Source organism: Salvelinus namaycush, unplaced genomic scaffold (genome assembly GCF_016432855.1).
Source record: "Salvelinus namaycush isolate Seneca unplaced genomic scaffold, SaNama_1.0 Scaffold2545, whole genome shotgun sequence".
Taxonomy (NCBI): domain Eukaryota; kingdom Metazoa; phylum Chordata; class Actinopteri; order Salmoniformes; family Salmonidae; genus Salvelinus; species Salvelinus namaycush.
Window position 1 is genome coordinate 14,698 of NW_024059392.1, and position 21,818 is coordinate 36,515.

The following is a 21,818-nucleotide window of genomic DNA, read 5'->3' on the forward strand; positions in this document are numbered from 1 at the left end:
ATATGTTTCCCATGTCAATAAAGCCCATTGAATTGAGAGAGAGAGAGACACAGAGAGAGAGAGACACAGAGAGAGAGAGAGAGAGAGAGAGAGACACAGAAAGAGAGAGAGACCCAGAAAGAGTAAAAGAGACAGAAAGAGACAGACAGACAGACAGAAAGAGAGAGAGAGACAGAGAGAGCGAGAGAGAGAGAGAGAGAGAAACAGAGAGAGGTCAGTCGGGATGAGTGGAGGTTGACTCCTGGTGACGTCACGCAGAGACGGAGAGAGCAGGGGGAAAGGAGGAGGCAGACAGAATGGCTGCCCAGTGCCGCAGCTCCAAATGCACCGTAGAAAGGAAAGGATTCAGGCGGGAACTCGATACCTGGCGGCACAAACTGATCAACTGCGTGGGTAAGAAGATCCTAGGCATATTTTTTAATGGCTTTGACTTGGAAGCGATTACATCCCCAAAGTACAAAAGGGAAGATCCGCAACAAGAGTTAAACCCGGTTTAGCTGGAACGTTAGCCGCTAATGCTAGATACCTTTGCAATCTGCCTTAACTGCAGGTAACTAACGTTAGCATGTCCATGTCGGTTGGCTCCATTTTCTTTGTCCTGTCTTGGCTGTTTCAATGTATGTCCCGTAACCCCCCCGGCAGAAGTCGTATCCGTGATTTCTAGCAGCTAGCATGCTAGCTAGTTGGATCAGGTTAGCTAGCTAACATGTTTGTTATGGTTACCATTACTAGCTACCGTTCGAGTCGAGGGGCTTTATTGTCACGGGGGAAACATGTTTACATTGGCGAAACAAGTGAAATTAACAAACCCAAGTGAGAAAACACAACATTAACAAAAAAACATAGAAATGAACAGTAAACATTGCACTCAAACAGGTTTAAAAATAGATAGACATTTTCATACTAATTTGTATAGCTAACGTTTAGTTAGGATTGCGTTATATTGTCGATAAGTATCCCAGCTAACGTTTAATTGTTAGTAAAACATGTTAGAATAACAGTTTCGTGCTATACAGTTGTTTTTCTATGTTATGTTAGCTAGCCAGCTGTTAAATATGTAGCTAGACATTGACAACCGTGATTTGTACCGGCTAATGTTTAGGTTATTTTGGGGAAGGGGGTTATGAGTGTAACGTTAGCTAGCTAGCTAATGTTACCAATAGGGTTGCCAGGTCAAGTTCAAATATTTAGCCAAATGACCAGCCAAAAGGCCTGAACTAGCCCACTTCCTTTTTTTATGCAAGAGAGGAGTTGCCACATTTGTACAATAAACACTTTTTCCATAATGTTATAGCGCAAAATTAAGGAATATCGACGTAACTTGTAATGATGTTAGAAGCAAAATTCGTTTTTCATGAAAATAAGTATTGCAAATTTAATAAACAAATGTTGACTATGTCGCAAGAGGAAGTATAATTCACCTTTATTTAAACTCACCAGATTTTTTAATCCATCCATGTATGTCAATTTAATTTGTTTGACTGCTGTGGTTTAATAAATAAGGCATGAGGGGGTATGGTATATGGCCAATATATCACGGTTAAGGGTTGTTCTTTAAACGCTCCGAATGGTCAAAGCAATGTCTGCAGTGGCCGAACAGCATTTACTGTGATATGGCCTCAGCAGAAGTCAGGGGCATTCAGACTTCTTACGAGCAGCGCTGTTGTGAAGGAAGTGAGTTTGTGTTTATACAGGAACTCCCGCCCCCCACCTACCATCAACCTGTCATGTCAATGCGGAGCTATTACGGAGCCCTCCGCATTGTAACAACATTTGGGAGGGATGTGGTATGGAACTCAATTTGGCCTCTCCGCAATTGCCTCACTCCCTCCGTATGGCGCCTCTGACCACATTTTCGAATCAAGAATAAATTGGCTTTAAGCGTGATGCTTAAAGTAAAGTGCAGCTGGCCCAGAACAGAGAGGCATGTCTTGCTCTTCATTGTAATCAGATGGCTGATATTAATACTATCCATGCCAGTCTCTCTTGGCTAAGAGTTCAGGAGAGACTGACTGCATCACTTTTTGTTTTTATAAGAAACAATGTGTTGAAAATCCAAAATTGTTTGCATAGTCAACTTACACACAGCTCTGACACACACACACCCCTACCAGACATGCCACCAGGGGTCTCTTCATAGTCCCCAAATCACTCAGCTCTGACACACACACACTTACCCCACCAGACATGCCACCAGGGGTCTTTTCACAGTCCACAAATCCAGAACAAATTCAACAAAGCGTACAGTATTATATAGAGCCCTTATTGCATGGAACTTCCTTCCATCTCATATTTCTCAAATGAACAGCAAACCTGGTTTCAAAAAACAGATAAAGCAACACCTGGTGGCACAACGCCTCTCCCCTATTGGACCTGGATAGTTTGTGTGTATGCATTGATATGTAGGCTACGTGTGCCTTTATAAAAGTATGTAGTTCTGTCCTTGAGCTGTTCTTGTCTGTTTTGTGTTCTGTATTCTGTGTTCTGTGTTCTGTATTCTGTATTCTGTGTTCTGTATTTTGTTTCGTGTTCTGTATTTTGTTTCGTGTTCTGTGTTCTGTGTGGAACCCCAGGAAGAGTAGCTGCTGCTTTTGCAACAGCTAATGGGGATCCTAAGAAAATACCAAAATACCAAGTGTCTGGATACAGCCGTTAGCCGTGGTATATGGGGCCATCTACAACAAACCACCATGTTACGACTACAAACGGTTACAAATGGCCCATTTGCGAGATTGACTTGTCATTTCAATAGGCATAGACAACACATGATACTCACACAAGGCCTACCTCTTGTTTCAGAGACATAAACAACACATGACACACACACACACACACACACACACACACACACACACACTCTTGTTTCAGATAGTCTACAGTAGTCAAGATGTAAACTGAATGATGTAGCAGCCTCCATAGTTCAAATAAACAAATGTATTAAACATGAATAGCGAGGCCATTATTATTATTATTATTTGTTTTTGTTGAGATGCTTGTTGTCCCCCCCCCCCCCCCCCCCCGTAGTAGAATGCTGGAATAGACTATTGAGGATGAAGGTCATTTCAATCACTTCGTTAAATATGAAATAATATGCATATGAACTGAGGGTGCTTGTCAACACCAGCCAGTTTTTGACAAGGCTTTCGACTCTGTCAATCACCGTATTCTTATCGGCAGACTCGGTTTCTCAAATGACTGCCTCGCCTGGTTCACCAACTACTTCTCTGATAGAGTTCAGTGTGTCAAATCGGAGGGCCTGTTGTCCGGACCTCTGGCAGTCTCTATGGGGGTACCACAGGGTTCAATTCTCGGGCCGACTCTTTTCTCTGTATACATCAACGATGTCGCTCTTGCTGCTGTTGAGTCTCTGATCCACCTCTACGCAGACGACACCATTCTGTATACCTCTGGCCCTTCTTTGGACACTGTGTTAACTAACCTCCAAACGAGCTTCAACGCCATACAACTCTCCTTCTGGGGCCTCCAACTGCTCTTAAATGCAAGTAAAACCAAATGCTCTTCAACCGATTGCTGCCTGCACCCGCCCGACTATTTTTGTTTATTTAACCTTTATTTAACTAGGCAAGTCAGTTAAGAACAAATTCTTATTTACAATGACGGCCTAGTGGCTAGTGGCTGTTCAGGGCCTTGTGGCTGTTCAGGGGCAGAACAACAGATTTTTTACCTTGTCAGCTCGGGGATTCGATCTTGCAACCTTTTGGTTACTAGTCCAATCCTCTAACCACTAGGCTACCTGCCGCCCCGACTAGCATCACTACTCTGGACGGTTCTGACCTAGAATATGTGGACAACTCCAAATACGTAGGTGTCTGGTTAGACTGTAAACTCTCCTTCCAGACTCACATTAAGCATCTCCAATCCAAAATTAAATCTAGAATTGTCTTCCTATTTTGCAACAAAGCCTCCTTCACTCATGCTGCCAAACATACCCTCGTAAAACTGACTATCCTACCGATCCTTGACTTCGGCGATGTCATTTACCAAAATAGCCTCCAACACTCTACTCAGCAAACAGGATGTAGTCTATCACACCCATAGTCCCGACACAAATCTAGGGTTGCTACCCAAGCCGGCTGGTCGTTCGTTCTATTGGTTCGGTTGCCAGGGACGCAACTCAGTCATTCAGTCTTTTTGTTCTGTAACTATGGACGCGACCCAGTCGTTCAGTCTTTTTGTTCTGTATCTATGGACTCGACCCAGTCGTTCAGTCTTTTTGTTCTGTATCTATGGACTCGACCCAGTCGTTCAGTCTTTTTGTTCTGTATCTATGGACGCGACCCAGTCGTTCAGTCTTTTTGTTCTGTATCTATGGACGCGACCCAGTCGTTCAGTCTTTTTGTTCTGTATCTATGGGCTCGACCCAGTCGTTCAGTCTTTTTGTTCTGTATCTATGGACTCGACCCAGTCGTTCAGTCTTTTTGTTCTGTATCTATGGGACGCGACCCAGTCGTTCAGTCTTTATGTTCTGTAACTATGGACTCGACCCAGTCGTTCAGTCTTTTTGTTCTGTAACTATGGACGCGACCCAGTCGTTCTGTCTTTTTGTTCTGTAACTATGGACTCGACCCAGTCGTTCAGTTTTTTTGTTCTGTAACTATGGACTCGACCCAGTCGTTCAGTCTTTTTGTTCTGTATCTATGGGACGCGACCCAGTCGTTCTGTCTTTTTGTTCTGTAACTATGGACTCGACCCAGTCGTTCAGTCTTTTTGTTCTGTATCTATGGGACGCGACCCAGTCGTTCTGTCTTTTTGTTCTGTAACTATGGACGCGACCCAGTCGTTCAGTCTTTTTGTTCTGTATCTATGGGACGCGACCCAGTCGTTCTGTCTTTTTGTTCTGTATCTATGGACGCGACCCAGTCGTTCAGTCTTTTTGTTCTGTATCTATGGACTCGACCCAGTCGTTCAGTCTTTTTGTTCTGTATCTATGGACTCGACCCAGTCGTTCAGTCTTTTTGTTCTGTATCTATGGGACGCGACCCAGTCGTTCAGTCTTTATGTTCTGTAACTATGGACTCGACCCAGTCGTTCAGTCTTTTTGTTCTGTAACTATGGACTCGACCCAGTCGTTCAGTCTTTTTGTTCTGTAACTATGGACTCGACCCAGTCGTTCAGTCTTTTTGTTCTGTAACTATGGACTCGACCCAGTCGTTCAGTCTTTTTGTTCTGTATCTATGGGACGCGACCCAGTCGTTCTGTCTTTTTGTTCTGTAACTATGGACTCGACCCAGTCGTTCAGTCTTTTTGTTCTGTATCTATGTGACGCGACCCAGTCGTTCTGTCTTTTTATTCTGTAACTATGGACGCGACCCAGTCATTCGCTCTAAATGCTCCGTTCTTATCCGTTGATTGCTAGCTAACCGACTACGGCTAACGTACAGGGCAGCCAGAATAACAACAGTAGCTATATTTGTATTTGTTTAAGATGTTTTCCAGTGACATTTATTTGGATGCGTCCATAACAGTTAGGTAATGAGGCCCGGATTTCGCCTGGCATAGAAAATGTGTTCTCTCGTCAGGACACTGTTGTTTAGAGGAGCTAGCCAACAACACAGCCAACAACACAGCCAACAACACAGCCAACAGCACAGCTAACAACACAGACAACAACACGGCCAACAACACAGCCAACAGCACAGCTAACAACACAGCCAATAACACAGCCAACAACACAGCCAACAACACAACACAGCCAACAACACAACACAGCCAACAACACAGCCAACAACACAGCCAACAGCACAGCCAATAACACAGCCAATAACACAGCCAACAACACAACACAACACAGCCAACAACACAGCCAATAACACAACCAAAAACACAGCCAACAACACAACACAGCCAACAACACAGCCAACAACACAACACAGCCAACAACACAACACAGCCAACAACACAACCAACAACACAACCAACAACACAGCCAACAACACAACACAGCCAACAACACAACACAGCCAACAACACAACACAGCCAACAACACAACACAGCCAACAACACAACACAGCCAACAACACAACACAGCCAACAACACAACACAGCCAACAACACAACACAACACAGCCAACAACACAGCCAACAACACAACACAGCCGACAACACAACACAGCCGACAACACAGCCAACAACACAACACAGCCGACAACACAGCCAACAACACAACACAGCCGACAACACAGCCAACAACACAACACAGCCAACAACACAGCCAATAACACAGCCGACAACACAGCCGACAACACAGCCGACAACACAGCCAACAACACAGCCGACAACACAGCCGACAACACAGCCGACAACACAGCCAACAACACAGCCAACAACACAGCCAACAACACAGCCAACAACACAGCCAACAACAACACAGCCAACAACACAGGCAGCAACACAACACAGACAACAACACAGCTAACAACACAACACAGCCAACAACACAACACAGCCAACAACACAACACAGCCAACAACACAGCCAACAACACAGCCAACAACACAGCCAACAACACAGCCAACAACACAGCCAACAACACAACACAGCCAACAACACAGTCAACAACACAGTCAACAACACAGTCAACAACACAGCCAACAACACAGCCAACAACACAACACAGCCGACAACACAGCCGACAACACAACACAGCCAACAACACAACACAGCCGACAACACAGCCGACAACACAACACAGCCAACAACACAGCCAACAACACAACACAGCCAACAACACAGCCAACAACACAACCAACAACACAGCCAGCAACACAGCCAACAACACAGCTAACAACACAGCTAACAACACAACACAGCCAACAACACAGCTAACAACACAACACAGCCAACAACACAACACAGCCAACAACACAGCCAATAACACAGCCAACAACACAACACAGCCAACAACACAGCCAACAACACAGCCAACAACACAACACAGCCAACAACACAGCCAACAACACAGCCAACAACACAGCCAACAACACAGCCAACAACACAGCCAACAACACAACAACAACACAACAACAACACAACACAGCCAACAACACAACACAGCCAACAACACAGCCAACAACACAACACAGCCAACAACACAGCCAACAACACAGCCAACAACACAGCTAACAACACAACACAGCCAACAACACAGCCAACAACACAACAACAACACAACACAGCCAACAACACAACAACAACACAACACAGCCAACAACAACACAGCCAACAACACAACAACAACACAGCCAACAACACAACAACAACAGAGCCAACAACACAACAACAACACAACAACACAGCCAACAACACAACACAGCCAACAACACAACAGAGCCAACAACACAACACAGCCAACAACACAACAACAACACAGCCAACAACAGAGCCAACAACACAACAACAACACAACAACAACACAATCGCTTCAAACTAAAGCTGGAAACACTGCAAAGCAGCTACACTTCATTTAAACTTTTTTCTCAGTTGACATTTTATTTTGTATATATCCATAAAAATTATGCCAGCTGATTCATGATTTCGACTGGCTAAGAAACGCTGCCTCCGTCTCCAATAACTACTGACTGTAGCTAACTAGCCAGCTAACCTCGGAAGCTAATCGGCAAGCTAGCAAGCAAGAAAAGATGAAGGGATTGCAAAAGGGTTAGCATAATAAAAGGGTTAGCATAATTCTCGCCCAATAAGTGTTTTTCTAAATATTATCTATCTAACAAGTTTTCTGGAGACTTGTGGGAGGAGTGCTGATGACGTTGCCCACTGTATGCGCTTTCGGGAGCTCGATTTGAGTCCAGACTGAGGAGAAATCCGCACACAATACATCCCTGACCTCCTGAGATGGTCAGGCAGATCTCAACACAATCAGACCACAATGCACCTGTCTTTTTAATGCAATCTTTTGTATTCTGATAGCAGACGTTGCATGTTCGTGTCAAGTATAGACACGGCCTCTGGCATGTAGAATAAGACCACAAATAAGGAATCACGTCAGCTCTGTTCATGCTATTTCTATCTGCAGCGTTCCACAATGTTTGTGTACTGAACATGGCAGAATTGGTAACCTGGTCTCAGACAAAAAACGTTTTACAAAGTAATTAAAAAAAAATTGTATTATTATTATTTATTTTTTTATACACATCCGTGCCACTCCATTTAGTATGATATGTTACTTTACGTTGGTACTATAGAGCCCCACAGTGGACGTGTCATAATACCCATAAAACCTAGTGGTCAAACAGGGAAATGTTTCCAATAGTTTTTTTCACCAATCATTTTTCCCATAGGGAATTTTACAAACACTTCAAATAAGGGCTGTGTTTCCTGTAAGCTTACCCAGGGTGTGACGTTTTGATAACCGTGTAAATCTCTCTAGTACAAGGTGACTTTTATCAATATATTCGGCTCTATTTACGCTCAGATTTGAAAATGTTAATTAGCATCAACGTAGACATCATGCCAGACTACAAATCCCAGCATGCTCCTGCAGGTCCTCTCTAGCTGACACCTTTACTAACAGGTATTGATCCTGTAGGTCTCTAGGTGACACCTTTACTAACAGGTATTGATCCTGCAGGTCTCTAGTTGATACCTTTACTAACAGGTATTGATCCTGTAGGTCTCTAGGTGACACCTTTACTAACAGGTATTGATCCTGTAGGTCTCTAGGTGATACCTTTACTAACAGGTATTGATCCTGCAGGTCTCTAGGTGACACCTTTACTAACAGGTATTGATCCTGTAGGTCTCTAGGTGATACCTTTACTAACAGGTATTGATCCTGCAGGTCTCTAGCTGACACCTTTACTAACAGGTATTGATCCTGTAGGTCTCTATCTGACACCTTTACTAACAGGTATTGATCCTGTAGGTCTCTATCTGACACCTTTAATAACAGGTATTGATCCTGCAGGTCTCTATCTGACACCTTTAATAACAGGTATTGATCCTGCAGGTCTCTATCTGACACCTTTACTAACAGGTATTGATCCTGCAGCTCTCTAGGTGACACCTTTACTAACAGGTATTGATCCTGCAGGTCTCTAGGTGACACCTTTACTAACAGGTATTGATCCTGTAGGTCTCTAGGTGATACCTTTACTAACAGGTATTGATCCTGCAGGTCTCTAGCTGACACCTTTACTAACAGGTATTGATCCTGCAGGTCTCTAGGTGATACCTTTACTAACAGGTATTGATCCTGCAGGTCTCTAGGTGACACCTTTACTAACAGGTATTGATCCTGCAGGTCTCTAGGTGATACCTTTACTAACAGGTATTGATCCTGCAGGTCTCTATCTGACACCTTTACTAACAGGTATTGATCCTGCAGGTCTCTGATACCTTTACTAACAGGTATTGATCCTGCAGGTCTCTAGGTGACACCTTTACTAACAGGTATTGATCCTGCAGGTCTCTAGGTGATACCTTTACTAACAGGTATTGATCCTGTAGGTCTCTAGGTGACACCTTTACTAACAGGTATTGATCCTGTAGGTCTCTAGGTGACACCTTTACTAACAGGTATTGATCCTGCAGGTCTCTAGGTGACACCTTTACTAACAGGTATTGATCCTGCAGGTCTCTAGGTGACACCTTTACTAACAGGTATTGATCCTGTAGGTCTCTATCTGACACCTTTACTAACAGGTATTGATCCTGCAGGTCTCTAGGTGACACCTTTAATAACAGGTATTGATCCTGCAGGTCTCTAGGTGACACCTTTACTAACAGGTATTGATCCTGCAGGTCTCTAGGTGACACCTTTACTAACAGGTATTGATCCTGCAGGTCTCTAGCTGACACCTTTACTAACAGGTATTGATCCTGTAGGTCTCTATCTGACACCTTTACTAACAGGTATTGATCCTGCAGGTCTCTAGGTGACACCTTTACTAACAGGTATTGATCCTGCAGGTCTCTATCTGATACCTTTACTAACAGGTATTGATCCTGCAGGTCTCTAGGTGATACCTTTACTAACAGGTATTGATCCTGCAGGTCTCTAGCTGACACCTTTACTAATAGGTATTGATCCTGTAGGTCTCTAGGTGACACCTTTACTAACAGGTATTGATCCTGCAGGTCTCTAGGTGACACCTGTACTAACAGGTATTGATCCTGCAGGTCTCTAGGTGACACCTTTACTAACAGGTATTGATCCTGCGGGTCTCTAGGTGACACCTTTACTAATAGGTATTGATCCTGTAGGTCTCTAGGTGACACCTTTACTAACAGGTATTGATCCTGCAGGTCTCTAGGTGACACCTGTACTAACAGGTATTGATCCTGCAGGTCTCTAGGTGACACCTTTACTAACAGGTATTGATCCTGCGGGTCTCTAGGTGACACCTTTACTAACAGGTATTGATCCTGCAGGTCTCTAGGTGACACCTTTACTAACAGGTATTGATCCTGCAGGTCTCTAGGTGATACCTTTACTAACAGGTATTGATCCTGCAGGTCTCTAGGTGACACCTTTACTAACAGGTATTGATCCTGCAGGTCTCTAGGTGACACCTTTACTAACAGGTATTGATCCTGCAGGTCTCTAGGTGACACCTTTACTACCAGGTATTGATCCTGCAGGTCTCTAGGTGACACCTTTACTAACAGGTATTGATCCTGCAGGTCTCTAGGTGATACCTTTACTAACAGGTATTGATCCTGCAGGTCTCTGACACCTTTACTAACAGGTATTGATCCTGTAGGTCTCTATCTGACACCTTTACTAACAGGTATTGATCCTGCAGGTCTCTAGCTGACACCTTTACTAACAGGTATTGATCCTGCAGGTCTCTAGGTGACACCTTTACTAACAGGTATTGATCCTGTAGGTCTCTAGGTGACACCTTTACTAACAGGTATTGATCCTGCAGGTCTCTAGGTGACACCTTTACTAACAGGTATTGATCCTGCAGGTCTCTAGGTGATACCTTTACTAACAGGTATTGATCCTGTAGGTCTCTATCTGACACCTTTACTAACAGGTATTGATCCTGCAGGTCTCTGACACCTTTACTAACAGGTATTGATCCTGTAGGTCTCTAGGTGATACCTTTACTAACAGGTATTGATCCTGCAGGTCTCTATCTGACACCTTTACTAACAGGTATTGATCCTGTAGGTCTCTAGGTGATACCTTTACTAACAGGTATTGATCCTGCAGGTCTCTATCTGATACCTTTACTAACAGGTATTGATCCTGTAGGTCTCTAGGTGACACCTTTACTAACAGGTATTGATCCTGCAGGTCTCTATCTGATACCTTTACTAACAGGTATTGATCCTGTAGGTCTCTAGGTGATACCTTTACTAACAGGTATTGATCCTGTAGGTCGTCACCTTTACTAACAGGTATTGATCCTGTAGGTCGTCACCTTTACTAACAGGTATTGATCCTGTAGGTCGTCACCTTTACTAACAGGTATTGATCCTGCAGGTCTCTAGCTGATACCTTTACTAACAGGTATTGATCCTGTAGGTCTCTAGGTGATACCTTTACTAACAGGTATTGATCCTGCAGGTCTCTAGGTGACACCTTTACTAACAGGTATTGATCCTGTAGGTCTCTAGGTGACACCTTTACTAACAGGTATTGATCCTGCAGGTCTCTAGGTGACACCTTTACTAACAGGTATTGATCCTGTAGGTCTCTATCTGACACCTTTAATAACAGGTATTGATCCTGCAGGTCTCTATCTGACACCTTTACTAACAGGTATTGATCCTGTAGGTCTCTATCTGACACCTTTAATAACAGGTATTGATCCTGCAGGTCTCTGACACCTTTAATAACAGGTATTGATCCTGCAGGTCTCTATCTGACACCTTTAATAACAGGTATTGATCCTGCAGGTCTCTGACACCTTTACTAACAGGTATTGATCCTGCAGGTCTCTAGGTGACACCTTTACTAACAGGTATTGATCCTGCAGGTCTCTAGGTGTCACCTTTACTAACAGGTATTGATCCTGCAGGTCTCTAGGTGATACCTTTACTAACAGGTATTGATCCTGCAGGTCTCTAGGTGACACCTTTACTAACAGGTATTGATCCTGCAGGTCTCTCGGTGACACCTTTACTAACAGGTATTGATCCTGCAGGTCTCTAGGTGACACCTTTACTAACAGGTATTGATCCTGCAGGTCTCTAGGTGACACCTTTACTAACAGGTATTGATCCTGCAGGTCTCTAGGTGACACCTTTACTAACAGGTATTGATCCTGCAGGTCTCTAGGTGACACCTTTACTAACAGGTATTGATCCTGCAGGTCTCTCGGTGACACCTTTACTAACAGGTATTGATCCTGTAGGTCTCTAGCTGACACCTTTACTAACAGGTATTGATCCTGTAGGTCTCTAGGTGACACCTTTACTAACAGGTATTGATCCTGCAGGTCTCTAGGTGACACCTGTACTAACAGGTATTGATCCTGCAGGTCTCTAGGTGACACCTTTACTAACAGGTATTGATCCTGCAGGTCTCTAGGTGACACCTTTACTAACAGGTATTGTGTCAATTTAAATCTTGCACGAGACAGTTCACAGAATTGTCAATTTAAAGAAATGTTGCCAATTTATTAGTTTCTAAATTTAGGTAACATTAGTTAATCCAGAGATTCTTACCTTTGCCTCGATTCAGCAGTCTAGTCCAGAACATCATGGCATTTGTAATTCTTTATGATAGCCACATTAGGAGCTAATTAGCATTTAATTTTTTGGGGGGGGGTTAAATACAGGAAAAAAATTATAAAAGTACCTTTGTCATAAAGAGATTTACACGATTATCAAAACGTCACGCCAGGGTAAGCCTGGCGTAAAACTCCAAAACAAATGGTGGAAAAACGATTGGAAGGTTTTATGGGTATTATGACTCATACTGTGGTACTGCTATATAATACGAATTGTAGGATGTATAGTAATCCTACGTCCTGATCGCACCAGTTTGCTTTGACCTGTTTTAGTATGATATATTACGTTACACTGCTTTAGTATGATATGCTACATTAGGGGGTTAAGGTTAGGTTAAAGGGTTAGGAGAACGGGTTAGCTAACATGCTAACTAAGTAGTTAAAGGGTTAGGAGAACGGGTTAGCTAACATGCTAACTAAGTAGTTAAAGGGTTAGGAGAACGGGTTAGCTAACATGCTAACTAAGTAGTTAAAGGGTTAGGAGAACGGGTTAGCTAACATGCTAAGTAGCTAAAAAGTAGTAAGTAGTTGCTGAAGTCGTCCCTGATGATATTTGAACAAGCAACTTTTTGGGTTGTTTTGCGTTATACGCCCACCCATCCAAACGTAACATATACTAATTTGAGTGTCTAGGATTTACGTTTACTATGTTACGTCTAGTCTAGTCAACTAACATTAAGTAACACACAGAATACCTTCCTAATATTGAGTTGAGCCCCCTTTTTGCCCTCAAAATTCGTCAGGGCTTGGACTCTACAAGGTGTCAAAGCGTTCCGCAAGGATGCTGGCCCATGTTGACTCCAATGCTTCCCACAAGTTGGCTGGATGTCCTTTGGTTGGTGGACCATTCTTGATACACACGGGGGAAACGGTTGAGCGTGGAAAAACCCAGCAGCGTTGCAGTTCTTGACTCAAACAGGTACGCCTGGCACCTACTACCATACCCCTGTTCAAAGGCACTTAAATCTTTTGTCTTGCCCGTTCACCCTTTGAATGGCACACATACACAATCCATGTCTCAAAGCTTAAAAATCCTTTAACCTGTCTCCTCCCCTTCATCTGCACTGATTTTGAAGTGGATTTAACAGATGACGTCAATAAGGGATCATAGCTTTTACCTGGTCAGTCTGGGTTTTATACACTCAGTGTATACTAAATGGAGTGGCATGTATTTTAGTAAAAATATTATACGTTTTGCTCTGAGACGAGGCTGGAGTTGAAGACTGTTGTCGTAGCTATTCTACTACGTTTTGCTCTGAGACCAGGCTGTAGTTGAAGACTGCTGTCGATAGCTATTCTACCACGTTTTGCTCTGAGACCAGGCTGGAGTTGAAGACTGCTGTCGATAGCTATTCTACCACGTTTTGCTCTGAGACCAGGCTGCAGTTGAAGACTGCTGTCGTAGCTATTCTACTACGTTTTGCTCTGAGACCAGGCTGTAGTTGAAGACTGCTGTCGATAGCTATTCTACCACGTTTTGCTCTGAGACCAGGCTGGAGTTGAAGACTGCTGTCGATAGCTATTCTACCACGTTTTGCTCTGAGACCAGGTTGGAGTTGAAGACTGCTGTCATAGCATAGCTATTCTACTAAAAGCTATATGTCTCTTATCTTATAACTTAGCTTGCTAGCTAGTGTACACTGAGTCAAAAGGCCAGGTATCTAGTTTAAAACACAGTGTATTTAAACTGGTTGGTTTAGATGCTCCTTAATGAATATTCTTACCATTCAAACTGGTGTCCTTTTTTATCTCTTATTACATTGGTACGTTTTCGCTGCCAGACAGTCATGGTGTTATTACACACACACACACACACACACACACACACACACACACACACACACACACACACACACACACACACACACACACACACACACACACACACACTAGTGGCGGCTGCTCAGGGGAGGAATGGTTCGTAATAACGGCTGGAACTGGAGTCAATGGAATGGAATCAATCACATGGAAACCACAGGGTTGACTCCAGCCGTTATTATGAGCCAGTCCTCACCTCAACAGCCTCCTTTGACACTCACTGGTTTCCTGCTTATGAGCCAGTCCTCCCCTCAGCAGCCTCCTCTGACACTCACTGGTTTCCTGCTTATGAGCCAGTCCTCCCCTCAGCAGCCTCCTCTGACACTCACTGGTTTCCTGCTTATGAGCCAGTCCTCCCCTCTGCAGCCTCCTCTGACACTCACTGGTTTCCTGCTTATGAGCCAGTCCTCCCACTAAGCAGCCTCCTCTGACACTCACTGGTTTCCTGCTTATGAGCCAGTCCTCCCCTCAGCAGCCTCCTCTGACACTCACTGGTTTCCTGCTTATGAGTAAGTCCTCCCCTCAGCAGCCTCCTCTGACACTCACTGGTTTCCTGCTTATGAGCCAGTCCTCCCCTCAGCAGCCTCCTCTGACACTCACTGGTTTCCTGCTTATGAGCCAGTCCTCCCCTCAGCAGCCTCCTCTGACACTCACTGGTTTCCTGCTTATGCCTCTCCTCTAACCACTAGGCTACCTGCCTCCTCTAACCACTAGGCTACCTGCCTCCTCTAACCACTAGGCTACCTGCCTCCTCTAACCACTAGGCTACCTGCCTCCTCTAACCACTAGGCTACCTGCCTCCTCTAACCACTAGGCTACCTGCCTCCTCTAACCACTAGGCTACCTGCCTCCTCTAACCACTAGGCTACCTGCCTCCTCTAACCACTAGGCTACCTCCCTCCTCTAACCACTAGGCTACCTGCCTCCTCTAACCACTAGGCTACCTGCCTCCTCTAACCACTAGGCTACCTGCCTCCTCTAACCACTAGGCTACCTGCCTCCTCTAACCACTAGGCTACCTGCCTCCTCTAACCACTAGGCTACCTGCCTCCTCTAACCACTAGGCTACCTGCCTCCTCTAACCACTAGGCTACCTGCCTCCTCTAACCACTAGGCTACTAGTCCTGTCCACTAGGCTACCTGCCTCCTCTAACCACTAGGCTACCTGCCTCCCCTAACCACTAGGCTACCTGCCTCCTCTAACCACTAGGCTACCTGCCTCCCCTAACCACTAGGCTACCTGCCTCCTCTAACCACTAGGCTACCTGCCTCCTCTAACCACTAGGTTACTAGTCCTGTCCACTAGGCTACCTGCCTCCTCTAACCACTAGGCCACCTGCCTCCCCTAACCACTAGGCTACCTGCCTCTCCTCTAACCACTAGGCTACCTGCCTCCTCTAACCGCTAGGCTACCTGCCTCCTCTAACCACTAGGCTACCTGTCTCCTCTAACCGCTAGGCTACCTGCCTCCTCTAACCGCTAGGCTACCTGCCTCCTCTAACCGCTAGGCTACATGCCTCTCCTCTAACCACTAGGCTACCTGCCTCCTCTAACCGCTAGGCTACCTGCCTCCTCTAACCACTAGGCTACATGCCTCTCCTCTAACCACTAGGCTACCTGCCTCCTCTAACCGCTAGGCTACCTGCCTCCTCTAACCACTAGGCTACCTGTCTCCTCTAACCACTAGGCTACCTGCCTCCTCTAACCACTAGGCTACCTACCACCTCTAACCACGAGGCTACCTGCCTCTCCTCTAACCACTAGGCTACCTGCCTCCTCTAACCACGAGGCTACCTGCCTCCTCTAACCACTAGGTTACCTGCCTCCTCTAACCACTAGGTTACCTGCCTCCTCTAACCACTAGGCTACCTGCCTCCTCTAACCACTAGGCTACCTGCCTCTCCTCTAACCACTAGGCTACCTGCCTCCTCTAACCACGAGGCTACCTGCCTCCTCTAACCACGAGGCTACCTGCCTCCTCTAACCACGAGGCTACCTGCCTCCTCTAACCACTAGGCTACCTACCACCTCTAACCACGAGGCTACCTGCCTCTCCTCTAACCACGAGGCTACCTGCCTCCTCTAACCACGAGGCTACCTGCCTCCTCTAACCACGAGGCTACCTGCCTCCTCTAACCACGAGGCTACCTGCCTCCTCTAACCACGAGGCTACCTGCCTCCTCTAACCACGAGGCTACCTGCCTCCTCTAACCACTAGGCTACCTGCCTCCTCTAACCACTAGGCTACCTGCCTCCTCTAACCACTAGGCTACCTGCCTCCTCTAACCACGAGGCTACCTGCCTCCTCTAACCGCTAGGTTACCTGCCTCCTCTAACCACGAGGCTACCTGTCGTTGACAGTGTATTCCTTTGTGTTGTGCAGGGTTCCTCTAACCACTAGGCTACCTGCCTCCTCTAACCACTAGGCTACCTGCCTCCTCTAACCACTAGGCTACCTGCCTCCTCTAACCACTAGGCTACCTGCCTCCTCTAACCACTAGGCTACCTGCCTCCTCTAACCACGAGGCTACCTGTCGTTGACAGTATATTCCTTTGTGTTGTGCAGGGTTCGAGAGCATTCTGGAGGGAATCTATGGCCCGTTGCTGCTCAGAGACCTCAATATTTTTGATGGTGAGTGTCAGTGTGTGGTGTGTATTTGCGTACACGTATTTTTGTGTTATACATGAGTCTTGTCTTTGACGTGAGCGTGTGTGTGTACACATGTTTGCTCCCAGTTGGTGCGACTGAGACTTTAGTGTGTGTGTGTGTGTGTGTGTGTGTGTGTGTGTGTGTGTGTGTGTGTGTGTGTGTGTGTGTGTGTGTGTGTGTGTGTGTGTGTGTGTGTGTGTGTGTGTTTCCCCAGACTGTGAACCAGAGGAGCTAGAGGACTGGGCAGTGAAGGCCAGTTGTTCCTTCTGCAGCCTGCTGATCAATGTAAGTTCAACTTCATGATACAAACGCACTGCTATTTTCTGTCTTGATTTACTTCCAGCTGTCACGGAAACGCTTTCAGTTAGTTCCAGCTCTCACGGAAACGCTTTCAGTTACTTCCAGCTCTCACGGAAACGCTTTCAGTTAGTTCCAGCTCTCACGGAAACGCTTTCAGTTACTTCCAGCTGTCACGGAAACGCTTTCAGTTAGTTCCAGCTCTCACGGAAACGCTTTCAGTTAGTTCCAGCTCTCACGGAAACGCTTTCAGTTAGTTCCAGCTCTCATGGAAACGCTTTCAGTTAGTTCCAGCTCTCACGGAAACGCTTTCAGTTTAGTTCCAGCTCTCACGGAAACGCTTTCAGTTTAGTTCCAGCTCTCACGGAAACGCTTTCAGTTAGTTCCAGCTCTCATGGAAACGCTTTCAGTTTAGTTCCAGCTCTCACGGAAACGCTTTCAGTTAGTTCCAGCTCTCACGGAAACGCTTTCAGTTAGTTCCAGCTCTCACGGAAACGCTTTCAGTTAGTTCCAGCTCTCACGGAAACGCTTTCAGTTAGTTCCAGCTCTCACGGAAACGCTTTCAGTTAGTTCCAGCTCTCACGGAAACGCTTTCAGTTTAGTTCCAGCTCTCACGGAAACGCTTTCAGTTAGTTCCAGCTCTCACGGAAACGCTTTCAGTTTAGTTCCAGCTCTCACGGAAACGCTTTCAGTTAGTTCCAGCTCTCACGGAAACGCTTTCAGTTAGTTCCAGCTCTCATGGAAACGCTTTCAGTTTAGTTCCAGCTCTCACGGAAACGCTTTCAGTTAGTTCCAGCTCTCACGGAAACGCTTTCAGTTAGTTCCAGCTCTCACGGAAACGCTTTCAGTTTAGTTCCAGCTCTCACAGAAACGCTTCAGTTTAGTTCTCATGGAAACGCTTCAGTTAGTTCTCATGGAAACGCTTCAGTTAGTTCCAGTTCTCATGGAAACGCTTCAGTTTAGTTCTCATGGAAACGCTTCAGTTAGTTCTCATGGAAACGCTTCAGTTAGTTCCAGTTCTCATGGAAACGCTTCAGTTTAGTTCTCATGGAAACGCTTCAGTTAGTTCTCATGGAAACGCTTCAGTTTAGTTCTCATGGAAACGCTTCAGTTTAGTTCATTTATATCAGATTTACTGGGTTTCTCTGTCAGTCACTGAATGTTTGGAGCTGTCGTCGTCCAGGTGACGTTGGTTGTGTTCCGCTGCTCAGACGTTGCGTGCATCAACCAATGGTTACGTGCCACGTCATCGACTGCGCATCATGGATTTATATGATGTTGTTAGCTGATACATAAAATATGGATCCAGACGTTGTAAGATCTGGCAGGCGTCAGCGCCGTCTGGGCAGAGGAACGCGCCCTACGCCGTCTGGTGTGGCTTGTATGTGTTGTTATGACATTGTCTCTTCCTCTTCTAATAGGACCATGTCCCAGTGGCCGCCTCCCCCCTGCCCTCCCCCTCAGACGACACGCCCTCCCAAGCCCCTTCCCTCTCGGACAGCAGCCTATCAGCTCACAGGTTCCTCCACGCTGTGTTCCATAAGAAAGGTGAGTCCCCGTCCAACCAGAACAGAGACGATGGCTGGCATTTACACTCTAATGCTAACAACGCCACGTAGCATCGTTGGCTACCTGGTTCATACATGCTAGAGAAATGTACGTAGACAGTGTATATACCTGTGATTGATTGTCTGTCCATGCCAGAGCTGGCGTCCAGCGGAGACCCTAACGTTCCTCTGGTGGCCCAGGAACTGATGAGGAGGATGGTCAGGCAGTTCGCTATGGAGTACGCCTCCAAGACACACCTTACCACCTCTACCATCACAGGCTCCCAGCGGTCTGACCTCGACACACCGCTAGACCTCACTGTGACACGGAACCAGGAGGAGGAACCCACAACAGGTAGAGAACCCGACAGGACTTAGAACCCACACCAGGTAGAGAACCCAACAGGACTTAGAACCAAAAGGACTTATAACCAATACCAGGTAGAGAACCCAACAGGACTTAGAACCAATACCAGGTAGGGAACCCAAAATGACTTATAACCAATACCAGGTAGAGAACCCAACAGGACTTAGAACCCAATACCAGGTAGAGAACCCAACAGGACTTAGAATCCAATACCAGGTAGAGAACCCAACAGGACTTAGAACCAACACCAGGTAGAGAACCCAACAGGACTTAGAACCCAATACCAGGTAGAGAACCCAACAGGACTTAGAATCCAATACCAGGTAGAGAACCCAACAGGACTTAGAACCCAATACCAGGTAGAGAACCCAACAGGACTTAGAACCCAATACCAGGTAGAGAACCCAACAGGACTTAGAACCCAATACCGGGTAGAGAACCCAACAGGACTTAGAACCAATACCAGGTAGGGAACCCAACAGGACTTAGAACCAATACCAGGTAGGGAACCCAACAGGACTTAGAACCAATACCAGGTAGGGAACCCAACAGGACTTAGAACCAATACCAGGTAGGGAACCCAACAGGACTTAGAACCCAATACCAGGTAGAGAACCCAACAGGACTTAGAATCCAATACCAGGTAGAGAACCCAACAGGACTTAGAACCAACACCAGGTAGAGAACCCAACAGGACTTAGAACCCAATACCAGGTAGAGAACCCAACAGGACTTAGAATCCAATACCAGGTAGAGAACCCAACAGGACTTAGAACCCAATACCAGGTAGAGAACCCAACAGGACTTAGAACCCAATACCGGGTAGAGAACCCAACAGGACTTAGAACCCAATACCGGGTAGAGAACCCAACAGGACTTAGAACCAATACCAGGTAGGGAACCCAACAGGACTTAGAACCAATACCAGGTAGGGAACCCAACAGGACTTAGAACCAATACCAGGTAGGGAACCCAACAGGACTTAGAACCAATACCAGGTAGGGAACCCAACAGGACTTAGAACCCAATACCAGGTAGAGAACCCAACAGGACCTAGAGCCACACATCTCTGACTAGTTGTCTGGCCTCTGACTAGTTGTGTGACCACTGACTAGTTGTCTGACCACTGACTAGTTGTGTGACCTCTGACTAGTTGTCTGACCACTGACTAGTTGTCTGGCCTCTGACTAGTTGTCTGACCACTGACTAGTTGTCTGACCACTGACTAGTTGTCTGACCACTGACTAGTTGTGTGACCTCTGACTAGTTGTCTGACCACTGACTAGTTGTCTGACCACTGACTAGTTGCCTGACCACTGACTAGTTGTCTGACCACTGACTAGTTGTCTGACCACTGACTAGTTGTCTGACCACTGACTAGTTGTCTGAACTCTGACTAGTTGTGTGAACTCTGACTAGTTGTGTGAACTCTGACTAGTTGTCTGACCACTGACTAGTTGTCTGGCCTCTGACTAGTTGTCTGGCCTCTGACTAGTTGCGTGACCTTTAACTAGTTGTCTGACCTCTAACTAGTTGTCTGACCTCTAACTAGTTGTCTGATTCCTCCCGTAGCGGACAGTGTGCTCGACCTCTCCAAGCGGAACTCTGCCAGCTCCGCCTCCACGTCACCCACCATTCACAAAGCCTCAGGGTGAGTGTCTCTCCTCTCATTGGTCCATAATGTCCATACTAGCACGCTACTTAGTATGCATAGCCAATAGATGCCGTCGTTACTATTTACCATGCCTTGACAATACAATACTTCACTTTTAAGTACCATACTATTTAGCTTGTACGGCAGGGGGGGGGGGGGGGGGTCTGTACCTCAGCTATTCAGACTGACACACAGAAACAAGTGGAACTAGTTACTGGGGGGGGGGGGGGTCTGTAACCTCAGCTATTCAGACTGACACACAGAAACAAGTGGAACTAGTTACTGGGGGGGGGGTCTGTAACCTCAGCTATTCAGACTGACACACAGAAACAAGTGGAACTAGTTACTGGGGGGGGGGGGGTCTGTAACCTCAGCTATTCAGACTGACACACAGAACAAGTGGAACTAGTTACTGGGGGGGGGGGGGGGGGGGGTCTGTAACCTCAGCTATTCAGACTGACACACAGAAACAAGTGGAACTAGTTACTGGGGGGGGGGGGGGGGGGTCTGTAACCTCAGCTATTCAGACTGACACACAGAAACAAGTGGAACTAGTTACTGGGGGGGGGGGGGGGGGGTCTGTAACCTCAGCTATTCAGACTGACACACAGAAACAAGTGGAACTAGTATACTGGGGGGGGGGGGGGGTCTGTAACTCAGCTATTCAGACTGACACACAGAAACAAGTGGGAACTAGGTTACCTGGGGGGGGGGGGGGGTCTGTAACCTCAGCTATTCAGACTGACACACAGAAACAAGTGG

The 21,818-nt window shown here is 46.1% G+C and overlaps 1 protein-coding gene across 1 annotated transcript; it reads left to right on the top strand.

The window, feature by feature from the left end:
- The first annotated feature begins 267 nt into the window (after positions 1-267).
- Positions 268-21,162, top strand: LOC120039114 (ligand-dependent nuclear receptor corepressor-like protein). Its single transcript, XM_038984640.1, has 6 exons — positions 268-393; positions 17,108-17,173; positions 17,406-17,476; positions 18,910-19,036; positions 19,193-19,390; positions 20,975-21,162. The coding sequence occupies exons 1-6, from the start codon at positions 297-299 to the stop codon at positions 21,055-21,057; spliced, it is 642 nt and encodes a 213-aa protein (XP_038840568.1). The 5' UTR covers positions 268-296; the 3' UTR covers positions 21,058-21,162.
- Positions 21,163-21,818: the final 656 nt, after the last annotated feature.